The 23,581-nt window shown below is 37.7% G+C and overlaps 1 protein-coding gene across 2 annotated transcripts in view; it reads right to left on the bottom strand.

Moving 5' to 3' along the window:
- The window catches only part of CLMN (calmin), a 169,414-nt gene that overhangs the window by 72,764 nt on the left and 73,069 nt on the right, over nucleotides 1–23,581 (bottom strand). For both annotated transcript variants that reach the window (XM_078150428.1, XM_021005139.2), the window contains exon 2: nucleotides 521–582. In XM_078150428.1, coding sequence (XP_078006554.1) covers nucleotides 521–582 — 62 coding nt within the window. The remainder of the gene's footprint in view (nucleotides 1–520; nucleotides 583–23,581) is intronic.

The following is a 23,581-nucleotide window of genomic DNA, read 5'->3' as shown; positions in this document are numbered from 1 at the left end:
ATACAGACAGAAAAAAAAAATATAGGGTAATTTTAATGTCAAATCAGATCTGATGTATATAGGAAAGCATTTTGCAAACAGTAAAGTACTAGATAAATATAAATGGTTAGTGTTATCATTGTACTGATCTATCATATTTCTGGTATTTCTCCCCTTATTTCTAAGCTAATGAAGAAATTTTAGAAAGAAATTGTGCCAAATCATGAAAACTAAGCAGCTTCTTAAGTTTGCCTTTTTGAAAGTGTTTTATGATGGTCTTTTAAAAAGAACCTCAAGGGGCAGCTAGGTGGCACAGCGGATAGAGCAACGGCCCTGAAGTGAGGAGGACCTGGGTTCAAATCCGGCCTCAAACCAAACACTTGACACTTACTAGCTGTGTGACCCTGGGCAAGTCACTTAACCCCAATTGCCTAAAAATGAAAATAAAATTAAAAAACCTCAGAATCATTTCCCACTGAGTCTTATACCCCACTCCCCCATTCCCACTAAACAATCCTGCCTTGTATAAGCATAGACTTACCTTTTCCAAGTGAAGATTGATCCACCGTGTGAAGGTTCTCTTCTGAACATTTTCCCTTTCAACTGGAAAGAAAGCATAACCATGAGATGAGAAAAGAATCATACTTCAAATTTTACCTCATACCTATAAATATGAGATGCCAAATGTGGATATTAAATCCAAAACTACAAACAGTTCATCTCTAACACATGAAGGGGTTGTGTACCAAATTTGGTCAGTAGCGTCAGATGTGTGGAACTCAGGAGGGGTTTTTCCTATAAAAATTTCACATCTGTAAGTCACTCCTAACATGTCGATAAAGGTCTATTTAACTATGTCTATAAGAATTGAAAATTCTGGAACTGGAAAACACCTTTGAGATTATCTATTCTAATATTCATATTTGGAAAAGATAAGACATAAAATTTTAAGAATAACATTTTATTGACATCTTTTGTTTTTATATTACCTACATTTCCCAACATATCCCTTCTGTAATCTCCTCCCAGAGAATCATCCCTAACAATAAAAGAAAAAAAAAAGTTCTACAAAACTGACCAATATATCCCAAAAAGGCTGACATATGTAATGTTTTACATTCATGATTCCTCATCTCTGAAAAGAAACAGTAGGTTGTGGTTTTTCATATCTCTTCTTTGAGGTAAAGCTTATGAACAGGAATATGGCTTGGTCACTAGAGTTTTGCATTCACTTTTGACTGTTTTGTTATTATTGTTCTTTCAGTTTTAATTTTTGTAGTTATCGTGTATATTGGTTTTTTTTGGTTCTTCTTACACACATCAGTTCACAAGTCTTTTTGTGTTTCTTTGTGTTAATGCTATTCATTATTTCTTATTGCACAATAATATTTCCATTCATGTATCACAATACGTTTAGGTAAATCAATTTGCATCTCCTTTGTTTCCAGTTTTTTTGCTACTACAAAAAGTGCAGCTATAAATACTTTAATGTATATGGGGCAGCCTTTCTTCTAGTCAATAACTACCTTGGGGTATATGACTAGAAGTAGAGTCTCTGAATCAAAGAATATAGACATTTTAGTCACTCTTTGCATGACTCAAAAATGTTTTCCAGGACGGTTGTACAAATTCAGAGCTTAACCAACAATGCATTGGTTTGCCCATCTTTCCACAACCCTTCCAATATTCACTATTCTCATAATTTGTCAATGCTGCAAATTTGCTAAGTGTGGCAAACTCGAGGTTGTTTTATATCAAAACATCCCTTATCATTCTTTTATTATTAGTGATTTGGAGCATCCTTTCATATGGTTGTTAATAGTTTGCAATTCTTTTTTTCAGAAGTTTGTTTATATCCTTTGACAACTTATCTATTGGGGAATGGCTTTTGATTCTGTGTGTGTACACAATCTATCTACTAATTGTTTAGATATCTTGGAAAGCAAATTTTTCCCCCTTCTCCCATATATGTATCTTCTAATGTTTAGATGTCTTGGATTTTTATCAGAGAAATACGATACAATTTTTTTTCATTTGACCAATTCCCTTCTTATCTTGGTGCATTAATTTTTTTCACGCAAAAGCTTTTCAATTACATATAGACAAAATTATCTATCTTATCTTTTGTAGTCTCCTCTTTCCCTTGATTAAGAATTTATCCCTTAAATAGACTTATGAAAAGCATAAGGTCTCCTATTTTTTCAATGGTATAGTCTTTAATCTTCAGGTAATGGCCCAAAGTTATACAGCTCATTAGTGCTGAAGGTAGGGCTAATCACAAAATCTTAATATTCAAATGTTCCTTAGAGGTCATCCCATACAACTTCTAATATACTAATAATATTAAAGCTGGTAATCATTATAATATTTCTTTGGAAATATTAAGTCAAAGTTCCAACTTGAGATGTCAGGAATATATTTTCTCTTATCATAGCCAGGGATTTTTAAAAGTAGTGCCCTACCCATGTTCTTTGAAATAAGTAAAACATCTTGATAATGACAGATTCAAATTATTGGTTGTACCTCCTACACTTTGGGATAAAGATTCCAGTAGTTTGGGGGATGAGGTAAAGGACAAGAATTTTTTTAATTTTCTTTCTTTTACTTTATGATCCCAAGAAGGCAAAAGATAAGAATTTTTAATGATGGGGCAAAGACCTTTATAAAGGAAGGATGAAAGGAAAGAAACATGTATTTATCAAGCACTGACTGTGTGCCAGTCACTGTCAAAACACTTTACAAATACATCATTTCATCCTCATAACAACTCCAGTAGGTAGATGCTGTTATTACTCCCATTTTACAGTTGAGGAAACTGAGGCAGAGGTTAAATGACTTGCCTAGAGTAACACAGCTATAGTAAGCGTCTGAAGGCAGATTTGAACTCAGGTTTTCCTGACTCCTAGCACTTCATCCACTTTACCACCGAGCTAATTTAATGGGGAGGAAGTAGCATTTCTCTTACATTCCCCCTGTTCTTCCACCTCACTGTCCAACTTCAATTCATCTTTCTAGAGATCTTCCTGATAGCTTCTGTCCTCATTCATCTCCCTCTCCTCTCAACTCATAATACAGGATTACATCAATAAAGCCATAGTGGAATTTGTAGCAGTGATGGGGCAAAGAGAGGAAGGAAGAGAGGGAACTCACCAAAAATAGACAAGGAAGAAGAACTCCTGATTAATTTCCCTAATATAAGGGATTTAGGCAGAATCTCTACGTTGGAAAAATCTTCTGAGGCCATGAGGTCTAAATCAGCCTGTGTAATTGTTACCCACTGTTCCACATTCAACTCAAGCAAAATCCCTCTTCCCTTTTTGCTGCCCCTCTGTTTCGACTAGGCTCCTTGCTCCAAACTGAACTTTCAGAGACTATATTATATGCCTGGGAGTAACTAAGCCACTCGGCCCGGGCTCCCTGTGACCATGTTTCACCGTCTTCACTCTGGCCACTTTTGTCCCAGCCTTATTCCTTTCCTTTCTCCTTGATCTCTCACCTGCTCCCCAGAAGGATGACAGCTCTGAGTTCCTTGTGGGCAGAGGCTGCCTCACTTTCTTATTTGTATCAACAGCCCCTAGAAGAGTAGATGGCACATAGAATTCTTCATTCAGTCCCTATGATGACCTTTCAAATTCTTGAAGAGAGGTATATCTCCACCAACTTTTCTCTCCTCTAGGCTTTACAATCCCCAGTTCTTTTAATCAATCCTCAGAGAGCAAGGGTTAGTGGTTTGTGACCATTCTCATTGCCTTTCTCTCAACATTCACCAAGCTTATCAATCAATGTGCTTCTTAAAATGTGGTGCCCAGAACTGAACAAAGCATTTCAGATTTTTTTTTATCAGGTCTTTCCCTTTTTTAGGTCTTGGACACCATGCTTCTTTTAAAGCAGAATAAGATCTCATTAGCTTTCCTGGCTGCCATATCCTGCTGAGGACTCATAATTGAGCACACAATCTATTAAAACATCTAGACCTTTTCCAAATAACTGCCTAGCCAGACCTCTCCCCATACTGCATTTTTAATTGTGTTCATATAGTCCCTGGGTTTGTCTTGGCAGGTAGATTCCCAAGCATTTTATACCATCTGCAGTTATTTTAAATGGAATTTCTCTTTCTATTTCTTCCTGCTGAGTTTTGTTGGTAGTACATAGAAATGCTGATGGTTTATATGGGTTTATTTCATATCCTGCAACTCTGCTAAAGTCGTTAATTGTTTCAACTAGCTTTTTAATGCTTTCTCTAGGGTTCTCTATGCCATCATGTCATCTGCAAAGAGGGACAGTTTTGTTCTCTCATTATCTATTTTCATTCTCCAGTTGCTTTTTCCTATCTTATTGCTGTAGCTAGCATTTCCAATAGTGGTGATAATGGACATTCTTGCTTCACCCTGATCTTACTGGGAAGGCTTCAAGTTTATTCCCATTATAGATAATGCTTGCTCTTGGTTTTAGATAGATACTACTTATTCCAGAAAGGTTCCGTTGATTTCTATGCTTTCTAGTGTTTTTTTTAAGTAGCTGTTGTGTTATATTCCCATATTGCATTTGTAAAGTTGATTGTTTGAATTCACGCATGAAACTTGACATTTGTTTCCATTAAATTTAATCTTAAATGACTTGGTTCAATTCTGCAGCCTGTCAGAATCTTTATGAACCTTGACTCATCCAGCAGTATAATTCAGCTGCCAAGAGAACTGGTTTAAAATGTAATTGGGAAATACTTAACAAAATAAATTAAAATCCTATAGAACATATAGATAATGTTAATACGTAGTTTTCTAAGTGGATCTGTTTCTATTTGAGTTTGACTCACTGTTTAAAACATCTACATGCAAAATCTCAAAGGAAAACACAGTCTGGGCACAAATTCAACTAGAATTCCTAAAAGAGATGAAGCAAGAGTTTGAAAAAGGTCTTAATTTCAAAAAAAATTTAAATAAGTGAAATGTACCCATTAGAGAAAAAAATTGGAAAACAAGTGAAAGCTATAAAAGAATTATAAAATGAATTTATAGCTTAGCAGAAGAAATATAAAACCTTACGGAAGAAAAAATAACTCTCTGAAAATTAGAATGAACTAAAGAGAACCTAATGACCCCATGAGGCAAGTGATATTTTTTAAAAGTCAAAAACAGAAAAAAATAGAAAAGAAATGTAAGGTATCTCATTGCAAAAATAACTGACCTGGAAAACAGATTGAGGAGAGATAATTTAAGAATCACCCACGTAAATCACCATCTAAAACCATGCATCATATTTTGACAAATCATAAAAGAAAATTGCCCAGATCTCTTAAAATCAAATGGCAAAGTGGAAATAGAAAGAATCCATTGATCACTTTCTGAAGGAAAAAAAATGAAAACTCTCAGGAATATCATAGTCAAAATTCTGAGTTTCTAAACAAAAGTAAAAATACTGTAAGCAACCAGAAATAAAGAATTCAAGTGCCAAGGCGCAACAATCAGTATTACATATGATTTAGCAACTACTATGATATAGGAGGAGAGAGCTTGGAATACGACATTTCAGAAGGCAAAAGATACAGGCTTACAACAAGAATAACTTACCCAGAAACTTACAATTCTACGGGGGGGGGGGAAGGATCTTTAGTGAAATAAAGAATTTCTAAGCATTCCTAATAAAAAGACAAGAACTACATAGAAATTCTGAAGTGAAAACACAGGAGTCAAGAGAAGCCTATAAAAGTTAAACATGAGTGAACAAATACTAAGATAATAAATATGAATAAACTGCTTAGATTGTAATATGGGGAGATGATAAATATGTCCCCTCTGAACCTTATTACCATCAGGGGATATAAAAGGAATCTAGAGGGCCAGGGAGTGGTTCTGTTATGGTCCTGATGATCTTAAAAGAAGACTGCAAAGAGAGGTGAAAAGGAACATACAAGGGGCAGGGGATAGGAGAGGGAGAGGAAGGTTAGGAAAAATTATTCCATTTAGTCAGGGTGCATAAGCAGAAGTCTATATAAACAAGGAAAAAGGGGTGTGGGTGTGGGGAAGAAACTGACACTTGAAAGTAATTTTCGTTAGAACTAGTCAAAGTTGGGAAAACATACAGGTGGGTATAGATACATGTTTCGTTCAACAGGGAGATGAGGGGATAAGGTGTTCTATCACAAACAAATGGAAAACGGTAGAAGGGAAAGGGGAATTGGGAATAAGGAGGAGGATAGTTTAAAGGAGACAGTAATCTTAAACAAAACAAACTCTAACTAAGGATGCACAACATTTATTACACCTCTGTTTATGGTAGCAAAGAATTGGAAACTGAGGCAATGCCCATCAATTGGGGAATAGCTGAACAAGTTATGGTATATTGAATGTAATGAAGTACTGTTGTGCTTGAGGAAATATTGAAGGGGATGATTTCAGAAAAATCTGGAAAACTTGTATGAACTTATGAGTGAAGCAATCAGAAGTTAGAGAACAATTTATACAATGACAACAATGATGTAAAGATGAACAACTTTGAAAGACGTATGAATTGGCATAATGACCAACCACAATTCCAGAGGACTTGTGATGAAACATACCACCGCTCCTAATAAAGTGGTGAAGGACTCAGAGTGCAGGATGAGACTTTTTCTTTAATGTGAATAATTTGGAAATTTGTTTTGCTTAATTATATGTGTTTGTAACAGGACTATTTTTTCTTTCTCAATTAAGAGGAATGGAGGGAGAGAAAGTGGATTTTTGATGACTGAAAAATATCAATCAATAAACATTTTTTAAATGCCTACTATGTGTCAGGCACTGTGCTAAGCACTAGGGATACAAAAATTAAAAAAGCAAAACAGCACCTGCCCTCAACAAACTTGCAGTCTAAGAGGGGAGAGAACATGCAAACAAATAGATACAAAGCAAACTATATACAGGATAAATAGAAAATAATTAACAAAGGGAAAGCACTGGAATTAAGAGGGGTTAGAGTAGGCTTCCTGTAGAAGGTAAGATTTTTGTTGGGACTTGAAGTCAGGTAGGTCAGTAGGAGGAGCAGAGCAGAGGGAAAGCATTTAATATACATATTTTTTAAAAGACTGGAGCTTATTTTTGCTTTAGGACTTTATACTTGGGAAAATAAATACAAATGATTCCCTTCACCATGTTACCTGGGGTAGTCTAGTCAGACAAGCATCTCGTCAATAATGGAAAAGGGGGAACATGTAGACAAAAACAGGCTGACTGATACATTCATAAATATAATTTCTAGGCAATGAAGGAATTGTGCCGAATCCTATGCGCACCCTAATCTAGCTTAAATACAATTGGTACAATGAAAGGCACCTGGGTTCCACTTACCTTGTGTTGGTACATTTGTAAAAAAGAAAACACTAACTCCCTTCACCTAACAGAGTAAGAAACAATGTAGGCCCATGTTGGGGCAGAAATCAAGGTGTCCAAGTCACAGATTAACAATATCCTTGCTGAATCCTTGGTTTTGATAGCTGTAGTTTATAACTAGGTTAGGTCCCTCTGAGTATGAACTGCATCTGTTCTTCTAAGAACCTAAAAAAGGAAAGCTATACACCACTCTGTTTCCAAATCATAGCTTTCAAATTGTAATTGGAAGGTACATTGGAGATCCATATTAGCAGAGCACCATCATTTTCCAAGGAGGAAACTGATGCTCTAAAGAGGGAAAATTACTTGCCTGTGGTCACATTCTAAGTTTTTGGGTTTTTTGTTTTTGGTTTTAGGCAATTGGGGTTAAGTAACTTGCCCAGGGTCACACAGCTAGTAACTATCAAGTGTTTGGTCTGATGCCAGATTTGAACTCAGGTCCTCCTGACTTCAGGGCTGGTGCTCTATCCACTGCGCCATCTAGCTGCCGCAGTCACATTCTGAGTTAAAGGTAGAGTTCTGGGTGTCTGATGTCTAGCTGCATATCCTTCCCGATGTATTACACCATGATACAAATTAGAAGAATGTATTGGCATTCCTTGAACATTCTATATATTTCTCTGCAAAATGAGAAAAATTGAGGCCTTAATATAGCATGCTACATTTGGTAGATCGTTTGGTAGATCTTTGAGGTATTATGGTGTAATGGAATGATCATTAGACAGAGTTTTGCTTACTCTCTGTGTAACTTTGGGCAAGTCACTGAACCTAAGTCTCAGTTTTCTGATCTGTAAAACGAGAGGACTGGATTAGGCAATCCCTAAGGTCCTCTGTAGCTCTAAGTCAGTCACAGGACACTGTACTGTAGTCGTATCTCTGAGGGGAGTCTGGAGTGCTAGGCTGTGCTGTCAGCTGAGCAGAGAACAATGATGGGTTGGGTGATCAAAATCTATGACACAGTCATGTCCTTGAAATCACCTTGTGAGCCCCTCTCTACTCTGGGCCATACCTGCACATTGCAGCCCTCCTCATTGTTATCCTCAGCTCTGCCAAAAACAGGTGGCAGAATACCCTTTCTTTTAATCCTACTGAGACAAGGTCAGACAGGATTAACTGAGTATTTCTTCAATTAAGCTTTTGTACTTTGTTTTGTTTTCCCCCTTAATAATCTAATAAATGATGTTGAACTCAAGTGTATTTCAGCTTCAATGAAGGAAAAAGCTCTTTTTCCTCCTTTCCTATGTAAAGAGAGATAAGAGAGCAGTAAAAATGGAGGGGTTGCTTCCTTGCCAGCTCTGGTATGTCATCAACTAATGGAAAAAGAAAGAAAGAAAAGAAAACCTTAGCCAGACTTCATATGTGGGCTGGCTTTAATTGCTCATTCCCACCTTGCCTGTGGTTGTTTCATTGCACAGCTCAGGCAAGGTGAGTATGGCATCCTCTCTAGCATTTCTAGGTTACTTTCCTGTGTTTGCAAAGAAGTCTCATGACTCTTTTTATACAACTCCTACCATGAACTCTTGAAAAATGAAATGTGAATCACTCAGTGTAGTAGAGTGGGAACAGTACTGAATTGGGTGTCAGAAGACCTGGATTCATATCTCACAGCTCTGTCACTTGTAGCTCATTGACAAGTCACTTAAGAGTCTAAAGATCTGCATTTCTGTAGCACATACTATGTGCCAGGAAGTGTGCTAAGTAAGCTCTTTTTACAAATATCTCATCTGACGCTCAAAATAACTCTGCAAGGTTGGTACTATTATTATCTCCATTTTAGAGTTGAGGAAACGGTGGCAAACAGTGGTTAAGTGACTTGTGCCGGGTTACACAGCTAGGAAGCGTCGGAGTTTGCATTTGAACTCAGGTCTTTCTCACCCCAGGCCCAGTGCTCTATTCACTGCATCCACTTAGCAGCATAGGTGTCATTCTTGTCACCCCCACTTTAGATGCTAAAATCGAGCTAAGAGAGGTTTAAGTGACTTGTTCTAGGATACATAGCTACTAAATATCTGAGGTAGGATCTGAACTTGGATCTTCCTAACTCCAAGTCCCACCACTATAACACACATATCCCAGGGAATGTGTAATATTCTGGCAGTAAATTATTTTTTGCATTTGTTTTTTAAAGTGACCCCCACTATCTATCTCCTCCTTGGCTATCCCCACACGGGGAGTATCTTAGCTAATTGCCTATTTTTTCCCTTTGCTCTGCGTCTATGAAATATCCAGTGACCACTCAGATGTTTTTTTTTCCCCTACTCTATCAATTGAGTCCTGCAGATATTAACTATTAGAATGTGTCAGACAGAGGTTCCTAATGGAAAAAGTTTTCAAAGATCAAATGCATTGACTAATGGTGAAGGCACCCAGTGGACCTGCACATGGCAACTTCTTAAGCTTCGGTTATGACTTTCATTACTTTTCTTGAAATGTACTAACCAGAAAACTATTGAATTACGCAGTTTAGGATTTTGACATAACAAGAGAACCTATTACATGCACTGAAAACCACTGCATGATTCTTAAGCAATGGAAAATAAGAGCCAATCTATCCCTTGGGAAATAAAGGTTAGAGTATTTTTAAGGAAGGCCTTTTCTCCTCCCCTCTCTAATTATGAAGCAAGTAGCTCCATAAATCAAATTTTAATATTGTACTTTTTGATGTATTTAACTGAGGAGACAATGAATGGTATTACATATGCTACTCATATTTTTTCCCTTTGAGAGGAACAGGTGGGAACTACTGTATCTTATCATTATCAATATCTCAGAACAGTTAAATAACCAATTCCAATTATTTCTATGCTTTATAGGTGGAGAGTATAGGGCAAGGAACCACAGTGGAATGGTGAAGGAGGTAGAGGTGGAAGGGATATTCATAGGATTGTGAGCTGGAAGGAATCTTAGCAGTCCCCTTATTTCACAGAGGAGGAAACTGAGACCCAGGGAGATAAAGTATCTTACCTAAGGTAAAATTTTTGATAGTTCTCATAGATGATGTAAATGTAGGAGGACAGAAAAGATGTCTTTTAATTGAGAAATTATTTTCTGGTCTCTGATTACTTCAACAAACATAAATCAAAAACTTTTTTTTTGCAACAAAAAATATGGATTTAACTAAATTATTAATCAGATTGAGAAATTCCTTATGTGTTGTTTTGTGGGTGTGTCCTTCTGCTTGGCACTAAGAATACTGAGATGGAAAGAAAAACAACAGCTAAACAACACAGTCCCTAACTTCAAAGAACTTTATCTGGCAGGGGAGATAAGAGAGGAATACAAATAATAACAGTAGAAGGGAGGGATAAGACAAAGTAACCAAGAATTGAGAGGAAGGAGAGATATCTGTGGCAGAACAAGCCTTGAACTGGGAATCAAGTATCCTGGATTTCTAGCCCAGCCTCTACCATTGTCTAGCTGGGTAACTTAGGGTAAATCATTTAACATTGCCTCAGTTATCTCGCTTTAAAATGAGGAGGCTGGATGAGATCATAGAATCACACATGAGCTCTAAGGTCCCTACTAGTTCTAGATCTATGACTCTACGACCTAAGAAGTATATGGAAAATCTTGAACATGAAAATGAGTCAAAAGTTGGAGAGGCCAAATTATTTGTGGATATTTAGGTTCTTGAGGAACACCACATTTGGAATCACTGACCTGGAGTAAGAGAACGTGAGTTCGAGTACTGACTACCTCTGTGTCCCTGGACAAAGCTTTTTTTTTTTCCTTTTTGGAACTAGATTTCTTCATTTGTAAAATGGGGATATAAACACTAATATTACCTACCATAGAGAGTTGTTTTGGGAGAATGTTCTCTGTCTACCATAAAATGCTATTAATAGCCCACGGAACCATAAAAACTGAGGGTGAACAAGACAATAATAATTACCATTTACTTTAAGATTTACAAAGCGCTTTACAAATATTACCTCATTTCACCCTCACAACAGCCCTGCAAAAGAGGTAAAATTGAAGACCATAAGTACTATATAAGTGCTTGTGAAAGTTGAAATTTGGAAAAGAATATATTAATGAAGGCTGAAATGATAAAGAGGAGCCTTTTAGATAATTCAGGAGTTAAGATGGGCCTTAACAGATAGGCAGAAGTTGGAAGAACATTCTAAGCAAAGGATATACCACACAGATAAGGGACACAAGACGGAACAGGCATCTTATGCCTATGGGACCTTGAGAAGATAGCTGGTTGGCACAGTATTGGTATCAGGGAGTTGTAGGAGAAAAAACTGAATAGGTCATAGGATTAATACGCTAAAAGAAGTGGACATGTCATTTGATGCAAAAAATTTGCTTGGTCCTTCAAAGTATTCTTAAATTCCAGTCCTTTCAGTCCTTGGAGGATCTTTGAATGAAACCTAGAGACTACCTTATCCATTCCTCTAATTTGCTACCCCAGGAAAAGGAAACTGAAATGACTTTCTCAAGGATCACAAAGCGGCAGAAATATAATTCAAGTAGATGGAAGCATACTATTTGCTCTCCTTTTCTTTTGTTGTTCTGATCCTTCTTTCTCATGGTTCCTCCCATTGGTTCTAATTCTTCTTTACATCAAGACTAATGTGAAAATATGCTTAATATGAATGCATAAGTAAAGCCTATATCAGATTATACTCCATCTTGGGGAGGGGAGAGGAGAGGAAGGGGGAGAAAACTTAAAACTCAAAATCTTATGGAAGTGAATGTTGAAAACTTAAAATAAATAAGCAAATAAACTGTGTAATAAAAAAAAATGAAACAAAGGAATAGAACCCAAACTCGAGTTTTCTGATTCTATACCCACTGCTTTGTTCTCTACATGAGATCAATATGATGGTGCTAAATTGTGAAAGACAATGAAAACTAGGCAGCAGAGATTGAGTTTCATGATAGGAAACCAGAATCTGTTAAAAATGTCTAATGAAATGCCGTTTCTAAAGACCAATTGTCTTGCCATGGTAAAGAGGATGTACTGGAGGGAGAATTCAGGTAGGAGGCTACAGTAATATTTCAGACAAGAGGTAACAATAGATAATAGTCACTGGGGTGGGTAGGGAAGGGAGTTTGGTGACTGATGAGATGTGGAGAATGCAGAAGGATCAGCCAAAGAAGATTCCAAGGTTTTGAGTCTGAGAGAACTGCAAAAGACAGAGAGAGAGAGAGAGAGAGAGAGAGAGAGAGAGAGAGAGAGAGAGAGTGTGTGTGTGTGTGTGTGTGTGTGTTTAAGGGGTGGGGTATAGAAGCTGAGGAATTTTAGTCACATTGAGTTTGAAGTGCTAGCAGAACAGGAAATTAGAATGGTTTAGCAGAAGCTATTAAGAAAAGAATTCAGGGAAAAAGATGGGAAACAGGATTGGAAACATAGAGAGTCATCCATCAACTTAGAGGTTATACTTATAAAGCCATGAGAATAGACAAACTCTCCTAGGGACATCTTATAGAAGAAGTACAGAGACATGTGTAGGAAATAACTAGCAGTCTAGTTTGGTTGCAATATACAAGACTGGGTAAACCATTATGAGACAAGGCTCGAAAGACGGGTGAGAGCCAGACTGGTCATCAAGGGAGGTCAGATCCTTGGCTGAAGCGTTAGACTCTTCATGGGAGTCAACAGTGAGAGAATGAGGGTAGTAAGCAGAGGAGTGCCATGCCAAAAGTTACAAGAGCTTCCTGGAAAATAATCAACCTTTCAGGATTCCAGTTCCATTGTCTGTCCTCATGCATGTGTTCCTATCCATATGTATTTCTACAATAGCAACTGTAGTGGATAGAGCACTTTATCTGGAGTCAGAGGATATGAGTTTGAATCTTAACTCTGGTACCTATTACCTGTGTCACCTTGGGCAAGTCATTTAACCTCCTCTGTGAAGAGGAAGTTGGGCTAAATGATCTTTCTAAGAGCCTTCCATTCTAGCTCTAAACCTCGTGATCTAAGTGAGCTAATAGCTAGCATTTATATACAGTGTTAAGTTTTGCAAAGCACTTTATATATGTCAATTAATTGAGATCTCCAGTCCTTTCTAAATTCAAATAAGCTTGGTTCTGGGTAACTGTTCCTCATCCTGGCCAAGACCAATTAGTGAACAAACCTCTAAAAATGAAACTGATGTGTCAGAGGACAAGCAACAACCCAGAATACTGGAAGGATACTGCCACAACGTACCAAACAACAGGCTTCCGGACAGCAGGACAGCCACAGAACAGAAAAGCTAAGAACACAGACATCTCCAGGCATTCACTCATTCTGAGATCTCTCGGGAGGGCAACAGCCCTGGGAAGGGCACCACCTTCCTTCCTCCCCTGAGTCTGCCAACAGCTAGCTCTCTGCCTCACCCTGTCTGAGTTGCCTCCCAGCTGAGGACATTTTTCCCAACTAGGGACTGGTGAGACTTTGTAAACTTTATATAGCTTCCATAAATCCAATGGGTCCTTTCTTCCTCTGCATCTATCACATTGTAAAGGTGTCAAAAACCCATTTTCTGGCAGAGCCTGGCCCTGTTATGTACAGTTTGTGGAGACTGTGGTGGGTTTACTGGGTGACTAGAGAGCGATAACAACAATATAAAATAATCATTATGCATGCCATATGGTTAGCCTGGGCAAGATTATGCAGTATGTCTTATCCAAAGAGGAAGAACTCATGCTGGGGCCATGACTCAGGGGGCCCTAGAAGGAAATGATGGCAAGAGGCCATTCTCTGGCTTGCTTCTAACATTCTGAAAGACAGCATAGTTTGGTGGAAAGAGTATTGTACCAAATTTGGAATCGGGAGACTGGCTCTAATTTTTAAAAATGCAAAACTTATTTTAAAAAATTTATTGATATCATAGGATCATAGATTTAAAACCAGAAGGAGCCTTAAGAGGCCACTAAGTTCAACTTCCTCATTTTATAGACAAGGAAACTGAGGCCCAGAAGTTAAATGACTTGTCCTGGGTCACAGTAAGTATCAGGAGAAAGATTTGAACTTGGACCTTCCTGACTCGTAAGTCCAATTCCCTATTCACCATAGCACACTGCTTCTCTACCTTTTATTTTTATATCCCCTTCATTTCCAAATATATCCCCCATACAACAAGTCATCCCTTATGAGAAAAAGAAACAAACAAAAAATAGTTCAGCAAAAGCAAGTACAATGTTCCACACCCACAGTCGCCCACCCCTGCAAAGAAGGAAAAGAGGTACGCTTTCTCATTTCTTCTCTGAGGACAGGCCTGGAGACTTGGCTTTGTGTCCTAGCTCTAAGACATAGGAGCTGTGGGATGAGTTCCTGTGTTTCTAAGTAAAAAGAACACTAGATTTGGGTGTCAGAAGATTACTACCCATGTGGTCTTTGGCAAGTCACTTAACCTCTATCTAAGGACCTCACTCTCTTCATCTATATAACAAGGGGCTTAGAGTGGATGGCCTCTGAGTTCCCTTCTACTTCTCAATTTATAGTTCTAAAAGACTGGTGTTCCAAATGCTAGCTCTGATACTTAACCTGTGTAGTTTTAAGCCAGTCACCTAACATCTTTGGGCCTCATACATAAAATGAGGAAGCTGGTCTATACCTTCCTGCTCTAAGTGATGACACTGTAAATAATAGACAAGTCATTTTACTCAATAAGTCTCCATTTTCTCATTTTTATAAAACAGGGATAATAATGCCTGCTCTATTTAATTTGGTTTGTCATGAAGGGAGTAGTTTGTAAACCATAATTCTTCATATAAATGTAAGTTAATATTATACTTATTCTGAGTATGAGAGCCTACCTTCAACACTCAACTGAGTATGAAAGAATAGTTTGAAAACACACAAAGGAGTAATTCCACCTTGTTTTGGGCTGCAAAGGCTTTTTTTAAAGAAATAATACTTATTGATGACATGTGCCAGAAAATGAAAAAAAGTAGTTCCAATGAGTTCAAATGATACACACAAGGGCAGGATTCAGTCCTGGGACATCCCCTGCCCACAAATTAATAACTCTTTGGTTTATTATACCCCTACCCAGAGTTCATTTTGAAAAATTTCAAACTATCTCTAATATTCTACAGTAATGAAGGTCCTTCAGATCCCATATAAGCATTGAAGATAACAATACATTTATGCATGTAGGACAGTCTTTATTCTACATCATAGAAAATGCAAAACTAATATACATATATAGTATTTATAAAAACCTATAAACAAGACAGGAAAACACATAATGAACTCTATCAATGTCTCTTAAAATGTGGGGCCCAGAAGTGAACACAATGATCCAGATACTAGAGCAGAGTACAGCTGCCTCATCACACTCAGATTGGATTTGTCTGTAAAATGGGGAGCAATAATACTTTCACTACCAAACTTACACCAGACTGTTGTAAGGAAAATGCTTTGAAAGCAGTAATGGGATATAAAAATGTGACCTAGTCTAATAATGGGTATACATTCTGTATATTACATTGGGAGAGTGGAAAAGTGTTACTCTCCCCTCCTCCCATACCTTGCTCTGGCTCTTGCCTTCCTCCAAAGGTTCATGGTTGTTGGAATAACAATGACTCAATGGGAAAACTCATATAAGCCAAGTTAAAGGCAAAAGAATGCCATCCCTGAGGTCTGCCTATCTCCCTTCCCCCTTCCCCCTGGGTATTTTTACTCTTTTCACAGTCTTTCAACACCTCTGAGAAACACCATGTGACTTCATCCTATTTCCCTCCAGAAATAAAAGTAAGAAACAATTGAAAAGAGTGATTTATTTACTTTATTTTATGTATTTATTTGTTTTTAACAGTGTGGGCAATAGCCCTGATGCTATGGCAGTAGATTAGGTTAAGAGTACTATGGGAATTTTAAACTCTTGTCAACTTCTGCCTTATTAGAAGCAGAATCATCAAAAGTTAGTTTTAATTTTGCAATTAATTTCCTCCATTTTCTCTGAAACCATCATCCCGATTTCTTTACCTACTTTTTTATGGTTATGCTTGAGATAAAATAAAATTCTTCCTGGGGCTGTCTGCCCAAGGTACCATGTACCCAGGTATGTCAACATTGTGAGAAATCAAGATCCTGGCCACTAATGTCTACTCATATACTTCTGTGCTTTTGCTTTAGCCTTTCCTAAAATTTAAGTCTCACTGTGCTGGAATTTTTTTTAATATATCAGTACTGGTCACAGAAAGGAGAGACTAAGAAAACCGGTCCAGACTTAGAGGCAAATCTCTTGGACAAACTAGTGGTCTCCCAACATGGAGCAATGAAGATTAGAATAAAAGTGCCAACTTTCCTATGCTCAGAGGAAGCCAAATAATACCACATTTGGCGCAACTATGGCCTCCTGTTTCTCAACTATTTCAAAATACATTCAGATTTCCAAGTAACTAATCCCCAATACAAACCAAATTAAATCTTAAACAATTTGAATATATCATGAGGTTTTGTTTGTATTCCTCCTGTGTCCCTCTCCTAAAAAACCTTAGTGTATATATTGCCTTGCACATTATAGTCTGCCTGACCTCATTACTGAATTTCAGCGGATTCTGTTCTTGAACAGACATCATGTCTGTCCATACCACTGTGGGCTTGCTAAAAGGACACAAACTCTAGCACAGATAGACAGATCAGCATTATATCACTCACTGTACTATAATGCCCCTGGAACATCCAGCTGAACTTGTTAAATGAGCTCTTTGTTATAAATCACCCAGTTACCAGGCTTTCCTTTCAAGTCTCCATAGCAGGTGCTAAAATTCTCCTGAGAAGAATTTTGTATTTCAAAATCTGGGGGGAAAATTGGAGAGGCTGAGTCTTGGGGTTGTTGTTGTTTAGTCATTTCAGTGGTGTCCAACTCTTTGTGACCTTATTTTGGGATTTTCTTGGCAAAGATTTTGAAGTGGTTTATAATTTCCTTCTCCAATTCATTTTATAAATGAGGAAACTGAGGCAAACAGGGTTAATTGACTTGTTCAGGGTCACATATCTAGTTAGTGTCTGAGGCTAGATCTGGACTCAGGAAGGAGAGTCTTCCTGACTCCAGATTTGAACTCAGGAAGATGAGCCTTCTATAGAAAAGTGTCATGGTACATAGGTACCATCAGAGAGGAACTCATAGTAATATATTTCACAGATTGTTAGATGTGAAAGGATATTTAAAATCCTCACCTAATCTCTCCTTCACACATTGCCAATTCCACCTTCCTCCTGCACAGGTGTGATTATGCACTCTACTCCTTAGAGGTTCTTCATTGCCTAACTTATTAACCTTTTTTCTCACAATGTTTTTTGTGTTATGGATTCCCCTTTGGCAGTCTAGTGAAACCTATGGACCCCTTTCCAGATTAATATTTTCAAGTGCATAAAATAAAATACATAGGATTACAAAGTAAACAATTTATATTGAAATACTGTTTAAATATATATAAAAAAATAAAATCCTAGGACCTCAGGTTAAGAAACCTTGGCCTAATGAATAAAAAAATCAACCTTACTGGTGTAGCATGCAAGGTCTTTTAGAGTAAGGGTATCAAACTCAAATAGAATATAGGGCAAATAAGAATCCCTGCAGGCTGTCTATTGACTTAGCTTTAAAATGTAATGTTATCTATGTTTTATTGTATTTTTAAAAATTTTGTTAAGTATTTCCCATTTACATTTTAATCTGGTTCTGTCCTACTCTGGAATGTTGCCACAGCCTCTGTTCTAGAGTCTGGCTCCAACTTCAACCTTGTCTCACACTAATTCCCCTAATATATTCTATGCTCTAGCCAAACTTGAGTTCAAAGCATCATGTGTACATGTCCCACACTTTCCCAACTCCATAGCTTTGCTGATGCTGATCTCTGCAATTACAATGTATCTTCTCCATCCTCAAATTTCACCTCTTAATCCCTCAACTAAATTTTTCTCATTTGAATTCACAGCACTTTATGCTCTAACAAAAAGATAGACTGTTATTTATACTCTAACCTAAAAAGTAGAAAAGGCCTTGGAAATCATCTAGTTCAAAACTCTCGTTTTATAGCTGAAGAAGTGGAAGCTGAGAAGCAAAGACACAAAGTCACCTGTCCAAGGTTCCAAGGCTGGTTAAGCAAAGTTGGGACCATGACCTGACCACAGACTATCAAAACAGTGGTTCTTTGAAGTCCACCACACTGCCTCTCTATCAGCTACTTATATACACACCATGCTAATTTGTGCTTTTTTCTTTCTTTCTTTGCTTGTACGGGCTTAGAGGAGTTGTTTTTAAAGGAATATAGAGATTTTTTTCAATTACCATGTATGTACAATAATATTTTAGGTTTCTGAAAGCCAGCAACAGCAAACTGCCTGGTGGACTGGCACTCTGTCCTTTTTTCCAGATATTGACTTATGGAGTCTCAGAAAAGTATTTTATAAATGGTAGCCACTGACCATGACTTCAGTTAAAGCTTATTGGTCTCTTGGTCATAATGAGTAGATGCTCCAAAGCATGTTTCTTCATAATTATAATAGCTAGCATTTATATAGTGATTTTTTAAAATCTCATTTCATTCTCATAACAATCGTTAGAGGTAGATGCTATTATTCTTCCCATTTTACAGATAAGGAAACTGAAGTAGACAGAGGTTAAATGACTTGCCCAGATCACTCCAAGTTGGATTTTTAAACTCAAGTTTTCCTAACTCCAGGACCAGCATTTTATCCATTGTGTCATGTGCCTGCTCCTTGATGCAAGAGAAGCAGCTGCAATACCTTTTTTTTGAGCTTTTATAAATTCTCAACTTATTTCATCCTGCCTTCTCCTACACCTCAGTGTTTCAATGACAAAGATTTCCAGGCCTAGAACAGACTCATCATTCCTTATTACCAAATCTTGCTAGTGATACCCTTCCACTGCTGAAGGCTCAGCTGAGGTGCCAGCTCCTCCAGGAAGCCTTTTTTGATCTAGCTACAAGCAACTTCTCCTTCAATTTCTCTGGTCATTTTATTTTGCCCTCTTCTATGTCACTGATCACTTTCTAACTCAGAAGTTCTCAGGGTGTGTATAGACTGTGAATCCCTTATTAAGGTCCCTGAGACCTTTTCAGGGGGTCCTAGAAGTCGAAATTATTTTCATAATAATATTAAGATACTATTTGCCTAACAAAATGCTCCTCCCCTTTCCACCTATATATCTGTGTAAGGCCAGATTTTCATCATATACTTCAACCAGAGCAGCATATCTCAACAGATTACATGCAGAAGATATGAGAATCTGGCTGTTGTCTATTAAGCCAGACATTTAAAGAGGTTTGCAAAAACACATAAAATAATGTTACTCTTCTTACTAAACTTTTGTTTCAGAAAAAATTATTTTTCATAAAAATATGCTATGTTAAAATGTATTTTTAAACTGATAAATGTTAAACACTTTAAATTTTTTATATGGTAAAATTAGATAGATATAACCTACATAAATAAAAGCTCCTTGGAGTTCTTAATTTTTAAGAGCGTAAAGAGGTGGGGCAGCTAGGTGGGGCAGTTAGGTGGCGCAGTGGATAGAGCACCGGCCTTGAAGTCAGGAGGACCTGAGTTCAAATTCAGCCTCAGACCAAACACTTGACACTTACTAGCTGTGTGACCCTGCTTAACCCCAATTGCCTAAACAAAAACAAACAAACAAACAAACAAAAAGAGTGTAAAGAGGTCTGAAGGCCCAAAAGTTTCAGAACCACTGCTCTAATTTGGAGTTGAAGACAAGATGATAAAAGGTTAGTGTAATAACAAGGTGATCCCTTTTTCAAAGTATGAACATCCCTCTGATTGAGTCAGAAAGGGTAAGATAATTGTCTGGGCTGAAAGCTGGCTATGTACATTGGACCCCTTTATCTATTTGAAAGGATGTCATTAGGGTGATACAGCCACATCTTCTCATCTTTTAGGATTCTTGTCCATTCCTATATACTGGATCCACTTAATTTTATATGTCTTCTTGTTCTTTTATTATCTCCAAGGTTTTTTTTGGGGGGTGGGGAGGGCGGGCAGCAGAACCACGACTCATGTCCTTAGACTGTCTTGTTATCCTTCATTTTTACTATAAGACCAGCCCATTTATTTCAGTCTTAAAGTCTTTGACACCATTTCTCTTACAAAAACCAGCACTTGTAATATGCCACAGTAATAATGCAGTTTACAGAATACAGCCTAGTTATCCTTATCATTCATCTTTTCTTTGCTTTTTAGGTTATATACAAGAATGATTCTTCTGAGATCACGGTATTCCATGATTAGCAGCCAGAGTATCACTAAAAGAACACTAGTTTTACAGTCTTATTTGCACAATCACAACAGCCCTGTGACATTTGTCATGATAGGAAGAACTGAAAATAAAGTGGATGCCCATCAATTGGGGTTGAATGGCTAAAAAATAATGAACATAATAAATTCAGAGAAATATGGAAAGACTTATATGAACTGATGCAAAGTACAAAGTAAAGTAAGATGAGCCTGGAAGGCAATATTTATGACTACAAAAATGTAAATGTAAGACTACCAAACACCACCCCCCCACACATACAAAGAGAAACTGTACATTGTAAACGAATAAAGAACATGTTTGGCTCCAAAGAAGAGACATGAGAAGACACCTCCTTTCTAGATGTTTGGGGGCTCATGGGCATGGAACATAGCATATAACAATCAGGTATTTTTTTTTAACATGATGACTGCTTTTGCTGGTTTATTTCCTTTTAAAATCTATATATTTTTGTTATGAGGGAAGACTCTTTGAGAAGAGGAAGGTAAGGATACAGGGGAAAATCTATGGGTTTTTAAAAAATATATCAATAAAAATTTATTATTTGAAAGCAACACCCCTAGGAGACATCACAAGTATTATCATTCCCATTTTATGGATGGGGAAATTGGAGATCTGAGCAATGAAATGACTTATCTAAGGCCACATAACAGGTTAATGGCAGAGCAGTGATTCACACCCCTATCTATTGACTCCCAGATCAGTGTTCTTTCCACCCTATACCAGACTGTACTAGGCACACATCCATTCCGTCTTTATACAGCTGAGTACCTAGAAATTAAAAGAGAACCCCTGAAAAGATACTAGAAAGACGCTGTAAAGACACCTGCTATGTACTCACTTCTCCTTCCATTAAAAATAACAATAATAATAACTACCATTTTAAGTTTTAGAAATTGTTTTGCATATATTACCTCATTTAACATCCTCACAACAACCTTGTAAGGTAGGTGCTTTTATTAACTTCATTTTACAGGTAATGAAACTGAGGCTAAACGATGTTAAATGACTTGCCCAAGGCCATACAGCTAGGAACTATCTAAGATAATATTTGAACTCAGGTTCTTCATCACTGCAAGTGTATTTTTCCACCTCTCCATTGCACCATCTAGCTGCTTTGGAGCTGCTAGCTCATGGCTTTGTTTGAATAGCTTCCATCAGGCAGCTTTTCATTTGAGAAGGCCCAGTTCCCCTTGTATCCATTATAATGGACCTCCCAAATTCCTCCCTATGGCTTGCCTTTGAGTCCACAGCTGCAGCCTCAAGCCCCATTGTTCTCCACTTGTGTCTGAGGGAGTTTGGCTTGGCCTGGCCTCTCTTATAATAAAATGATGAGTTTACTGAAAACAGGCCTTTTAGGATCCCTGGATTAGGGAGGTAAAGCCTAATTTGATTGAAAAATAACTTCACTCCAGGTCACTTGAAGGCTTTCTACTCATACTCCCAGCTCCAGCTGGGTTTGGCCAGGAGCCTTGTAGGCTCCAGTTGGGCTTAGGTTTCAAGTGGTCAGTAATTACCAACAGTGCCACATGGAAGACTGAGCAGGCTTTTCCAGGGCACTTTTCCAAAATAAGGTGGTAGTGATGTTAAAAGCCAAGAAGCCTTAGGCTAGTCAGTGACAAAGTGAAATTAAGAGTCAGCATTTCCTCAGATTTGGGGCCTGGATGATCCCTGGTGGCTGTCAACACCAATCAGACCAGAAAATTCTCCTTCTGACACTGATACTAAATCTGAAGTTAATTCATTTTGTTGGGTCTAGTCTTAAGAGTGACATAGAAGACAGGACAATGAGCCTGGAGCCAGAACATCTGGGTGGAAGTCCCAGTTCTGATGCTTATTAGTTGCATGATCCCAGGTAAGTCACTTGACCTTTTTCAGTCTCAGTTTCCTCAAATAATTATAATAATACTACCACATACCTATGATAATGTTGCAAGAAAAGCATTTTGTAAATGATAAAGTGCCACGGAAATGTTTTGTTCTGATGACTTCCATAACCTAAAGCATGGATGGATTCCTGAAGAATCAGGAGAAAAAAGCAGCAACAGTGGACATCTCACTTAAGTCGCTGGCTTTGCATTTACTCATTCATTTTCTGCTCAGGGTTTGTTCTGAATTTTATACATTCAAATGTCAACAAATTCGACAAACATTTAACAACAAGGTTCTATTCTGAGTGCTGTAGAGGGATATAAAGTTGAATAAGACCTAGTTCCTTCACTGAAGATAGATTGAGAAAATAGCAGAATCAGATGGATTGTTTGGTTGGCTGAATGACTGGACCTCAAGGCAAAGTTATGAATTGTCGCACTGGAATGAGGTCTCTAAAGGTCTGTCCCTAGGCTTCACCCTTGGTCCTAAGCTGCTCAACCTCCTTGTCAATGACTCAGATGAAGGCATAACAACCTGCTCACCAAATTGGCAGAAGATGCAAGACTCAAAGGTACAGTTGACATGCTGGATTGATGGTCAGCATCCAAAACGGACCTTGACAGGCTAGAATAATATACTGCATCTTGTAAAATATAATTTAGTAAGGGTAAATTGATAATATTACACCTAGTTTAAAAATCCTCTGTACAGGTACAAGGTAGGTATGACTTAGATAATGGTTCATGTGAAAAATACTTAAGATTTTTAACGGACTAAAAGTTCAAAGACAATCGTGTAACATAGTCAAAAATTAATGTTGGTCAGTCAACAAGCATTTATTAATCACCTACTGTGTGCCAGGCAATGCAATTTTTAGGCTGAAGATAAGAAAGCCACAGTGTCCCAAATAAGGAAGGAAGGTGATGATCCTGCTATACCTTTGCTCTGGTCAGACCCCATATATTGACTACTATATCCAAGTGTGAAAGGGCACTGACGATCCAACCATTGTGGAGGGCAATCTGGAACTATGTCCAAAGGGCTATAAAATTGCGTGTACCCTTTGACCCAGCAATAGCACTTCTAGGTCTGTATCCCACAGAGATCATAAAAATGGGAAAAGGACCCACA

Source organism: Phascolarctos cinereus, unplaced genomic scaffold (assembly GCF_003287225.1).
Source record: "Phascolarctos cinereus isolate Bilbo 61053 unplaced genomic scaffold, phaCin_HiC Scaffold_2;HRSCAF=192, whole genome shotgun sequence".
Lineage (NCBI taxonomy): Eukaryota > Metazoa > Chordata > Mammalia > Diprotodontia > Phascolarctidae > Phascolarctos > Phascolarctos cinereus.
This window is presented reverse-complemented; position numbering and strand designations above follow the sequence as displayed.